Below are 12,920 nucleotides of genomic sequence, written 5' to 3'. Positions count from 1 at the left end.
AAAAAGAAAATTTTTTAAGGAAATATTAACAAAATTATTTCCATATGAAAGAACTTATATATAACATAAAAGCATTTGCATCAGCATTATGATTGAATTATTACTATTACAACATGCTTCTGATGTTACAAATAACACAACCAGGTCAAGGCCTAGTCTTAAACTTCTACAGAAAAAAAAATATAAGGAATTAACATTTAACTCATGACATATCTAGTAGATAATAGACATCATCTTCTCAAAAGAACATATTTCTGACAGTTTTTAGCTTCTCTCAACAATTTTTTTTAAGATAATTATACAATATTACCATAAGTATTTTGGCAAGGTAGAACAAACAGCTTACCATTAATTATGTATCTTTATCTCATATATAATAACAAAAGTTGGTTCAGGCTCATTATTACTGCAACAATCAATGTTTATTGGTAACACTTTTTTTTTTTTCAAAACAGCTCTTCAGCCAAAAAAATATTTGTAACAAATAAACTTGTTAAATTTAGTTTTCCCCATACAATTACTTTTTAACTTGTTTTTCTAAAACACTGCTATTGTTCATTTAATTTTATTTTTAGAAGTTGATTTTATGTCATTAAGATTGTTGGTTTATACATAAAAACACTAATAACTATTAGCACTTATTTTGTTTTAATACTTTTTAGTTTAAGAGCTGTTCATAATAAAGCAAAATCCCTACTAAGAGACAATAATCGTTACAGTAACCATAAGTCTTTTCAGTTTCTATCACCTTAATGCTCAAAATATCTTCATTATCTATGCTTTCAGTACATTGGAAACATTTCTAATCTGACAAATTATCGTGCTTATAGGTGAAAATCCATTCATATTCGCATAAGAATCTAAAATGTTACCAAATTGTAATGCTGCTAATAACATATTTATTCCTACAAACAAAAATTTCACACAGCTGAAATACTTGAATGAAAACATGCTTATTCTATGGGACTGGACTGAGTTTTCTTTGAAAGGACATCAATGATTTTATTCTACACTTCAAATCTACTAAATAAGTCTTATTTTGTAATTTGTGTTGAATAAACTTCTCTACAAAAGTGTTTTCAATTATATAACATATGCATATGGCTCTTTCTTACATGGTTACTAACATGTCTCAAAACATCCTTTAGCCTAAGATGATCATGCAACAGCCGTCCAGAGTAAATAAGCCTTTGGTCTTCTGCCTTCTAAAAAAATAAAAAATTAAAAAAATGCTTCTCAATTTTAAACAAGTTACTTTGGAGGATTTAAAAATGCAACCAAAATATGCAGCATAATATCACAAAAATTCATACAAATAAATAAAAGGCATAAAGAGAATAAGGGGTTAATACCAATTTTTTTTTCCACAATCAGCAACTTTAAATGCAGTGTTTCAGCTTCATTTTTATACAATTCTATGACTTTCTTTCTACATAAATTTTAAATTATGTATCTACACAATTTTCAGACTTACAGATAATCCTTATATAATTCTATATGTTTTAATTAAAAGTCACATATAAAAAAACACTTGTATGCACAAACACAGATAAAAAATCATTGCTACAAGAAGTCAATTGTTGACTTTAATAGGGATTATTTGCAGTTATCAAAATAGGAAAATATCTTAAAAAGTACCTACCCAGATAAAGTTCTAACATACAAATGTACAAGTAAATGAATAACTATTTTGTACATTAAGCACAAATTATATAACTGCTTATGTCAAAACCTTCAACATCTAATTATGAATTAAATGCAAGACTAGGGAAAGTTATAGTGCTATCAACAAACAGCCAAGCACAAAATGATAAAATACTTTACCATTAAGGTGAAAGTCCAAATGAAGGATAACTTTTTTTATTTCCAAAGTACAAATACAATACATACACTGATACATGATTTTCTGATATACACTGCAAAACATATATATATTTCTATGGAGAAATATTTACTTGAAGTAAATACCCATCAAACACAAAAGAGAAAGTATTGTTAACATAAATGTATCTTGCAAAACAAACTACAATTAATTAAATTAACTAATCTAACATAAAGTTGTGTCAGTAGCTCGTACCATTGAACCAATACAGTAACAATGTAATTCAGCTTTAAGTCAGGTGTATTTATTCACATACATACATGTACATATACTTGTACATTTCTCTAGAAATTACTGACTAATCAAAAAATAGCATTTACAAGCTGTCAAAAGGATCCAAAAAATCATTATATGTAATTTATAGTTTCTTTTTTTTTTTGCACTATTACTTGGAAGTACTTTCAATTGTATAATTTTTCAGTATATACATCTCTAACTAAAAATGTATTTTTGATTTGACAAAGAAAATGTAATAACTAATTACATTATATTTACTACACCTAGAAAACTATGTAGAATAATAGTATTAATAAGTCCTTTCAAAATTCTTCTTTAAGACTTGCTGTCTTAAAATTGAAAGTGATACACACATTTAAAAAAAAAAGACCAAAAAAGTTTTTATATAAAGTGCTGAAGGCCATTGAAATATATGTACAGTATCAGTAATCACAAATATTGACCAAAAGAGTCTAAGACTGACCACACCATTATATTTGCATACCAAGCACAAAAATACCATAATCAACAGATAAAATGCAGTAAGTATGTTCAGGAATGTGAAAATTTTATAAAAAGCTCCATGAAAAATACCTGTATTTTGACCCAAGTCTTTTAACTAACATTATGTCTCAATGAAAATTGTTTGGGAAAATTTTCTCCAGTTTTCAGTTTTTTAAATGAATGAGTGTTTTCAAGTATTTACTTGATAAATGACATTATAATCCTAGACCAATGGGATCCACGAGTCCCAACAACTTCTAAGCACATTTCTTTTAAACTATGTTGGAATGAAATTGTTTCTGAGTTCATGACTTTGGTCACAAGGTCCCTAATAGCATACAAGTCACAAAAATATAATTTGTAACATAAATACCATAAATACTGCAGTTACTGCCATTATATGAAATTCACTTATTTAAGATTAAGATACACAGCAAGAAAAAAAAAATTCGCCCATTTATTTTGGTCAGTTCTTTACATATTCAGTTTGTAACATGTAAAAACATAAAATTACTCAACAAGATACAATATACAGATTCTACCTGTACTGAATGATATGTAATCAAGTCAGTAGTTTGAAGGTCAACAAAGATATGATTTTAGTCACATAAAGAGCAATAGAAATCCTTTTCCATAAAACATGTGGCAGAACTACTTTATGAAATATTTTTTAAAACATAAGCCAAAACAAAATATTCCACAGGGAAGTCAATAGAAAAAAATACAAATTTCTGAAGTTCTGTGGAGTAGGCTACGAGTTCATAAATCTGGCTGAGGGTTTTGGGGATGGTATAAGCCCCTGAAAAATGTTGAAAATTAAGTGCTCTCAGAGCAATTCTGAACATGTTGGGGCACAAAACTGTATCCTGTGAAAAATCAACTGTTTCTCCTCAGTAAAGGGGTTATCTATTATGGTTCTTCACCCATGAACAAAAAAACAGTCGATCATTGTATTCACTAAGTTAGTAAATAACTCTATTATCACCCATATGAAATCAAGCAAGTTCCTGCCCAAACTTGAAACTTTTCAGCTTTCAGAATAGAAGTATTCCTTTAGGTCCAAGCATTTTCATTTCAAAGATATGGTGTCCGTTTACATTACGACATGTGGTTAGAACAACTTCGTACAGTTGTCAAAATGTGACTAATCGTCTCAATGATGAAATAAATCCAACAGTATTTTCATCCAAGTTTAATAGCTCATTTTAGAATAAATGGTTCGACACAAATAATATATATGTTAATTTATGAAAAGAGGGTGGTCTACTGATTAAGTTTGTGAAGTTGGATGACGAAATATAAAGGTGGATTTCGATGGATTATATTTCAACTGTACCTGACAATTTCCTGTCTTCACATGGGCATGATGGATGTGGCCATGGCTATACTGCACAGTGGTTATACAGTGAAATGTTGCACGGAGAGCAGCCGATGTGGGAGTCGCATTGAAATTATATTTCAGACATTGTGGTAGTGTAGCATGCACCCCCCCCCCCCCATATATTTTTAAACCGGATTTAAATGAATCACGGAAAAGTGACCCATATGACAAAGGAAAATCCATGAATCCATGAAAAATTGACATTCAAGATTCCAGGACTGTCACCTTTGAAATTTAGATTAATATCTTATTGATTTTCATTCCACACTATTTTCATGTTTATAAAACAAGTGTGGATATTTACACACACACACACATATATATATAAATAAATAAAATAATCTGTCTTTATCACTTACTTTTTAAAAGTCAATTTCATTTGTTTGGTGTGTAATAAAACCTACAGAAATATAAGACACACACACACACACAAAAAAAAAGGTGATACAATAGGCTGTATGATAAAATACTTATTACCAAAGAACAAATGTATGTAAAAAATAAATATTACATGACAAACTTACCGGCTTGCATGAATAGACATCTGATAAATGACTTTTTAGTTTTTCTACTGTCCAGTCCAATTCACAGTCAACTGTTTTATCTTCTACTTTCTGATTCGGAACTTTTACAACCAATTTTACGGGCATACTAAGGGTTGTCTCCATATCAATTTTTTTTTCTTTTGGAGTTAAAAAAAATTTATAAAAAGCACTAAATACATAAAAGAAACAACCACAAAAAAGCATATATAGAGATATATATACACACACATTAAAATAATTTTGAATATGCAAATCAGCAACTCACATGACAAAAGTCAATATAAACTTGTGATGGAACAATATATAAAAGAACAAAGTTTGACACTGTTTGGCATTCCATAGGTTGTATGATGCTACTGAACATTTATTACTTTTAGGAAGGGTATGTAACAGCCCTTTCTGATGCAAAACATTAATAACCAAAATCATAAAAATGTACTTAGATTGGGGATGTCCTTTATACTTAATGGCACTGGAAAACAAAGAAATATGCATCACCCTGGGACAAAAGAGATATGCAACAAGTTATACCCCAACAGTAGAAAGCAAAGTGTAGCATCTTGTAACTGGTAAGACTCCACAAACACAAATGTCAGCGGCAAAATCTGTCCATGTGCCCCAGGCAACAGTATTCAACACAATCAAGGATCTCCACGTGGACACAAGATTATGGATTCACTAATATAAGGCTTCCAGAGATAACTCCCCTGATAAATGAAACAGGTATTTATGCTATGCCATATGGAGACATGTTGGTTAAGTTAGCACATAACAGATCCTTCTGCAATAGAAACCATGCTTCAGGGGTGTTGTAAAGTTACATGGTCATCAGGAAAAGCATGACCAGACATGGCAATATGGACTGTAATGATTTGGTGTTGCTCCAAAATCATTTTAGAAAAATGCACTCAACCAACTATTTATGCCTGATATTTCACCAAGAGATACCACATTATACATCAGATATTAATCAAAATATACTTTTCAAATTAATTGCAATATTTTCTACCAACCTACAACATGTTAATATGATTGATATAAGCTAATGTCCTCTAAGATGAGAAAAGACTCCAAAGCCTATCAACCATGACAAAATAAATGAGAAGTTTTAATCCTTAACCTTATGTGCACATGCTCAGTTCATTGGACAGAAGCCTGTACTACTAAATTCTGAATTTAAGTAAGTATATCTTCCCAAAATCAGGTAGGCTTTTAGTAAACATTAGAAGTATGCTCTAAGTAAAAATCAGAATTTTTAATAAACTATATTTGATAAAGATTTGTTGTGAATGTACTGAGTCAGTCTGATTCTGACTAATCTGAGTGCAAGGCAATTTTTATGTTAAGAATTAAAATACTTATTTTCATCTTACAATTTTCATACATAATTTGCATAATCTCTAGAACCTCCTAAATGAATATCAATTTGTTTCAGTAAAACTTTATACTTTATTATTTTCTCTACTTTAAGCAATATCAGAAATGTAAGATAAAACAAATTGAAAACTACAAAATAAATCTAAGTTACATTTTTTTTTCTTTCTAGAATGACTGCATATTTATTCTTACAGCTAAAGCTAACAGGATTTAAGTCTGGATCACTTTAGTTTTATTGTTTTATAGCTGCTCTAGGACAATCTCAGGGTAAGATTAAGGCCAAACACTATATAGGCAAACAATGAAACAGAGACTAAAGATTTCCAAACATGATGCCTGAATGGACTAGTTTCATAAGGAATCTTGTAAAGTATGACTTTCTCTTTCTATTGATTACAAATAAAGCAATGACAAATGTAAAGAGAATTATTAACATTTTTAGAAAGATAGGATGAGATAAGAGTGGGTGACGTGTGGGTTTGACTTTCTTGTTTATATCTCAGTATAAGCAATATTTCAGTACAAGTGTCTAATTGATGGCAAAAAAAAAACTCACATTTGGTAGAAAGAAAATCTAAAATGGCCAATCCAGAGTGTAGAAGAGTCAATTCAGAGGAGTGAAAATTGAAAATATATCTAAATATTTCCTTTTGAAATCAAGAAATTAAATCTTAGCTAACAAAAATTTGAATTATACATTACATTTTTTAAGCAAAGCTTAGTGACATTTATTGATACCCAGTTTTTAATTAAATTTTGAATGTAATTCTGCAAAATATAATGTCATGCATACTATGACCCCACCCATAAACACTGGATTACAAAAATCATGTAAGGTTAGCCCTATAATGATTATATTTACATAAACATGTGCATTAACTTTTGAAACAAAATTTCAGAAACTTGTATGTTAGACTATCAGTTAGCCAAACAAATGATTCATCCATAATCCTCAAATGAATATTCTAATTAAACAAAACAATTTGCATCCAAATACCTATCCACCACAATTAATGATACCAACACATACCATACTACATAATAAGGTAAAATATTCCACAAGTTAATATTTTTTAGATATATACAATTTCACTTAAGAACAAATCTGGGTCTAGATTTTAAAAGCTTACACTCTATCTCTGATATCCAATTCACTAACCTTGAATATGAGTCCAAAAAAAATCAAAAAGACTTCCTGGACAGCTTATCCAACTTCCAAATAAAATTTACAGAAGAATTTTATCACATCTAACATAAACAACTGAAACTGCTAGAAGATTTTCTTCACATCTCAGAGTTCTTGCACTGGCATCTTGGTAGCTCTCATTTCTGCCTTTCAATAAAATTTATCTTTCCTATGACAGAGAGATTAAACTGAGCAAAGCATTCCAAATGAGGATTAATCAATCTTATAAGAAACAAAAATAATCTTACTCCTAAACTAATAATTTCTACAGATATATCTTTGTCACAAGTTAGCTCATGTTAATACTTCTTTTCTTTTACACCACCAATATTCTTATAACAGGTCTTCAGTTTCTGTATACAGTTATCCCTTGCCATTCGTGGGGGATAGGTTCTAGAAATTGCCACAAATGCTAAAAGCCGTGAATACCATTGGCAATAGAGGTAGTGGCAGAGGACTCAGAGAGGTTACACGGGAGGGCCTGCACAGAAACACCATGGTTGAACAAAGACTTAGAACACATGGGATGCTGTGGTGCATGGCACAAGAGTGTAGGATGCACAGTGCAGCATAATGCAAGCCTCGCACTAGTTTTGGGGGTAGACTTCAGCTGTACCAAGAACACTTGAAACTGCATATGGTAAAAACGACAAATGATAAGGGAGAACTGTACACTGAGATCCCAATAAAACATTCTTTTCACTTCTAGTATCCCTAAAGCTACTTGATATCAGCAAATTTATATTTAAAGTCCTCGTAAGTTAGAAAGAAGTATCATTTATACAAATAACTAACAACAATAATCCTAAAACATGTATCAGAAAAACCACCAGCCATATTCATTTAATTTGAAAACTGTTCATTTATTAATACTTCTGCAGCACCAAACTAGACTGCAGTATATTTTTCATTAATGATTTCTAAAAATAGATTATAACATCTTACAAATCGATAGATGTCAAACTGATAGGCACATAAATTTTGATTCTTCAGAACTTATTGAAAAATACACTGGGTCCCTGTTATACTTTGCATCGCACTGCATAGTTTCATTATTAGAGCATTCCCATGTCATCGACTGCTTTTACAGGTGTAGTATTTGCCAATTACTACCAATATCTTTAAAACAATGTCACCTTGTTTCATTACTAGTGTTAAAACATTGTCAGACTACTTTACCAGGTGTTGTGTTCACCAGTCAATATACAGTACTGTACTAACAACGCGTGTGAAGCAACACTGCCATGTTCAATTACTAGAGCATGCCAATGCTGGTGGACTAGTTTACTGGACAGAGTATGATAAGACAGCAGAAGATGTAAAAATGTTGTGTTCCTGCACCATTGTCTGAGCATGTTGTTTTTCCTGCTGCATTTATTGTTGTTAAGAGCATAGCTACACAAAAGGCTATCTGTGCTCTGTCCACCACAGGTATTGAAACCCAGTTTCTAGTGGTATAAATCCACAGACATACTGTTGTGCTACTGAGGGGCTTTTCTGCTGTAGAAAAGCCATGTTACACACTTTGAAAAACTTACTCAAGAGTGGACCAAAATTTTTCAGGAATGCATCCCCCCATAATACATGTAAAGATTGTGTTGCTTAATGTTGTATCAGACATACATCTCATCTTCCAGGAAAACATCACAACATATATATCTTATCTAGGTTAAATATTCTCAATATTTCTACCATACCAAACTTAACCTCTAAATAATTTAAGGAAAAAATAACTATGATATGTTCTTCACTGAATTTAAGCAAATTCCTAACATTTGTTTACAACTTTTTTCCCTGGTTAAACTTTAATAGCTGTTCTCCCATTATCATTATTTATGTCAATAATGCATATGCTAAATTAACAGATTATTCTACTTGCTTTTTATAATTTTTTATAACTGTTGTTTTCTATTATACATTGTTTAATTCATTAGATCTAAGTATAATCCATCTCATTAATATGTTGCGCCTGTAATTTTAATTTTCTTCCACGAAGAACTTAATTTGCATTATTGCCAAGATATCCCATTTTTGACACTTAATAACAACAAACAAAAAAAAAGAAACTGTCAATTCAGATACTCTAGGACCAAAATAACTTTCCAAATTCCAAAATTTTCTTGCAAAAGTTCTTGTTTATGCCTGCTTTGCATTTACAACTGTGCATTGGATAACTGTTAGGAGGAGATAATCAATTCACCATCAGATTCAGGGAGCCAGCTAAGACCACAATGTGGTGACTTTGGGCCCAGAAAGGAGATCCAAGCTCTGAAAACACAGAGACCCGGAATTGATAGCCCTGTCTCTGGGATACAAGATACCACTGTGGAGAAGTCAGAATGGACCATAATCGCACACCCCCCTCCCATAGGAAAGAAGTGAGACAAAGCTTGATGAACCATCCAAAGCTCGAGAATGATGATATGGAGAAAAGACACTGTTATCGACCAGAGGTCAGAAATCTCCCGATAAGAACCTCAATCCTCTAAAGATGAGTACGTGGAGAAAGATGTAAATCCAGATAAAATGGAGGAAATGGCACCTGTGCCATGGTCTGGTTTCTGTCTAATCACCTAACCAGGGATCAAGGAAAAGTTTCACTGATCTAGCAGCATCCATTGAAGGGAACATATATGAGCCTGATCCATGGGATGGAAAGGTCCCAAGAAAGCCCACATACTCAAAGAGAGAGAGCATATTTAGCTGTAAGAATTGTGAGGTGAGGGACAAGTGTACTACTTGCTCTAAACCTAAAGATGAAGAGGTGAAGGCTGGGTCCAACTGAGATTTGAAAGAAAAAAACCCCAAATGAATGGGATATTGAGAGGGGGTAAGAACAGACTTCCCACTGTCATCAGGAATCCAACCCGTGCTGCTTCCTAGAGGAGCAGAAGAGTGTGGTTTCTGGACTGTGAATGGGAAAAAGCAAGTAGGAGCTAGTCATCCATAGAAAAAAGAGTGCAAAGACTCGTAGCGTGAAGATGTCAGGCAAGAGTTTGTACACCCCAACAAAATACTTAAGGAGCCAAGGTTAGTCCGAACATTAGTGTCCTGAACTGGAAAACTCAATGTACAGCAATAAATAACTATTGATGAAATGGGCACTGTGAGGAAGAACTTCTAATATAGGAAAAAGAGCCAAAGTAAAGCTCAGTCCTATGAATGGGAAAGAAACAAACACATCAGTGATGTAACGAAGCAAAAATATTTTAGACCTACATCAATGAAAACTAAGATAAGGCACATAATTATGAAATAAATTTATTCACATAGAACAATGAATTATATATATTAATAGTAGTAATGAGACATAACATACAAACTATCTAAACATACCTAGTTAACAAAGTACTTATAAATATCAAACAGACAAACCATCTAAGTTTATCTAGTCCACAAAGTATGTAATAATAATAATGAACATGCAAACCAACTAAAATTACCTAGAAAACACATCAATAATCAATATCTAACTTATCATTCAACTAAATTAAACAATACAACAAAGGTCACATAATTAAGTCCTATACTTGCAAAAATTAGGATGATAAACCACATAGTTAATAATCCACAAAGTATGTAATAATAATAATGAACATGCAAACCAACTAAAATTACCTAGAAAACACATCAATAATCAATATCTAACTTATCATTCAACTAAATTAAACAATACAACAAAGGTCACATAATTAAGTCCTATACTCACAAAAATTATGATGATAAACCACATAGTTAATAATGACAAAAAAATTACTTAAGTAGAATAATCCATATTATATGTTACTATTAATAATGATATATCACAAACAATCTAAATACACCTAGTTAAAGTACTTATTACTAATAAATTAATAAACCCCCAAAATTTGCAGACTCTACAAAGTATGTAATAGTAATGAATGTGCAAAATGATCAAATCTACCTAAAAACAAAGTAATAATCAATAACTAACTAACAATTCATCTGAAGTAACTCAGATGACAAAGGACATAAATATCTAATTTACCAAGGTCTGAGCACTGATGACGTGAAATACTTAATTCTCCCATGTGTAAACAAAGGCAAAGCCATACAAAGGGTCTCTGAGCCTTGCCTACCACAGGCACGTCACCCAGGTGTGAGGTTGACATGTTGAAAAACTCACCACAGATCCCCTGGAAGATTTGGAAGCAATAGGAAGAAAGGAGGAGAAGAACAATTCTCTGCCAAAGTGAATGACATGGCAACTGGTGGAAGGTGAAAACTGAAGAGGTGTAGAGTGTGACACACCAAAATAAACTGGAAAAACAGAGTCCAAGTTGTCTTCTCATTGATAGTATTCTTCTTCAGAAACACTGTCACGTTGAAAAGAAGAAGAAATCGCCAGCCAAATATATGAATCTGCAAATTAAGGCCTGTACCTCCTCTGCAGATAAAGTCAAACCTGATTCCTGGGAAATCTTACCAGAAGCCTATTTCGACCGTAATGGGAATTTGCATTGTCGATACATTGATCACAAATTCATAAGATCTTTTAAAATTCAGTAACAAGAAATATATGCAAAAAAAATTTAAATGATGAAGAAGCACATTCATAAACAGTAGCCACGTGTAAAAAAAATACATGTCTAAAGAATGCAGTGTCAATTGAGAAAGTAAGGATTGAGCGGGAATAGCAGAGGGAGCTAGCTGTGCCAGTATAGGTGGTGCAATATTATTGGTGGTGAGTAGTCACATGATATGTACATGTTCAGAAATGGCACGAAATTGATGGTATATATAGACTGGTGCACTGATTGCAAAAAGTTTTTTAGTTATGCTTAGAAGGCGCATAGAGATAGCTTCATATGGAGGTAAGACCATATCGGTAATGTACTTATCCTTCTCAAAGGTGTGTAGTTGAAGAACTGTGACTGAAGTGAGACAAAATCCTGCCTGAATGAATCAGCCAGATGAAGATAATAGGAAATGAATGTGTATGGATTCCTCCATATGCCAGCCTGAAGGATCTCATCCAAGGGTCAGTGAAAATAAGACACAAAAGGGAGACAGTTGACAAATATGACTTAACAAAATGTGAAAGAACAAGCACCCACTCGAGCAGCCAAAGTCTCAAGAAGAAAAGCCTAGTCTGGATAGAAGATGAAGTAACTATGGTGAAAGAGTGCCAGAAGTATCAATGGCAAATACATCCAAACAATGACAACCATAGGTGAGAAGGAAATGTGTCTTCAGAGAAAGATGTTATCATGAAAATGAACCCAACAAATCAAATGGAGCATGTGTAAGTGCATGTAAAACCACATCAAGATCCCAGTCAGGCATGGGAGTAGGATGATGGAAAAGGAGCATGCGTGTGTGGCCTAAAGGAATGGGAAGTTTAAGGATAACCAGAGTTCCCCAAAACAAAAGAACCTTGTAAATAGGGTGTAAAAGAGAAGTGCAAATCTTGGTGACTAGACATTCCACTGCTCATAGACAAACTGGTGAAGGTTAAGCCTGACTGTGTTGAGAGTTGAAAAACATGTGCAAATGAATGAAATATAGGGCAAGATGAGAAACGACCCAGAAGGCTTGACTAGCAAGCCCAGCCAAGCAGCCTCCTGCAGAAGAATGCAGGTGTGAGAGGAGGAGTTCACCTGAGAATAGGTGAAGAGATACCGCTTATCCATGTAATAATGGAACAAGAGCCCCAATCTATGAACAAGCCAAGCAAATGCCCCATCACTTCATTAATACTTTCAATACGGGCTCAGTCAATTTGACTGACCATGTGACCTTTTGTATTCTATTTAAAGTCTTTCTAGTATTTAATATTTATAACTCTTAATATAGTGGTATATCTTC

General features: G+C 32.6%; 1 protein-coding gene across 8 annotated transcripts in view; it reads right to left on the bottom strand.

Annotated features, from left to right (window-relative positions):
- Positions 1–12,920, bottom strand: part of LOC106478187 (homocysteine-responsive endoplasmic reticulum-resident ubiquitin-like domain member 2 protein) — a 32,151-nt gene that overhangs the window by 13,576 nt on the left and 5,655 nt on the right. For 4 of the 8 annotated variants that reach the window (XM_013938708.2, XM_022381733.1, XM_013938709.2 and 1 more), the window contains exons 2-4: positions 7,065–7,260; positions 4,508–4,665; positions 1,116–1,205 (exon numbers count right to left, since the gene is read on the bottom strand). In XM_013938708.2, the coding sequence (XP_013794162.1) occupies positions 1,116–1,205; positions 4,508–4,651 (234 nt within the window). In that variant the 5' untranslated portion in view covers positions 4,652–4,665; positions 7,065–7,260. Of the gene's footprint in view, positions 1–1,115; positions 1,206–1,642; positions 1,662–4,507; positions 4,666–7,060; positions 7,261–12,920 lie in introns of those variants that run through there. The other 4 variants (XM_013938710.2, XM_013938711.2, XM_022381735.1 and 1 more) reach the window with 3 other exon arrangements.

The sequence above is a fragment of the Limulus polyphemus genome, unplaced genomic scaffold (genome assembly GCF_000517525.1).
Source record: "Limulus polyphemus unplaced genomic scaffold, Limulus_polyphemus-2.1.2 Scaffold187, whole genome shotgun sequence".
Classification (NCBI taxonomy): domain Eukaryota; kingdom Metazoa; phylum Arthropoda; class Merostomata; order Xiphosura; family Limulidae; genus Limulus; species Limulus polyphemus.
Note: the sequence above shows the minus strand (reverse complement) of the source record. Positions and strands in the feature narration are given on the sequence as shown.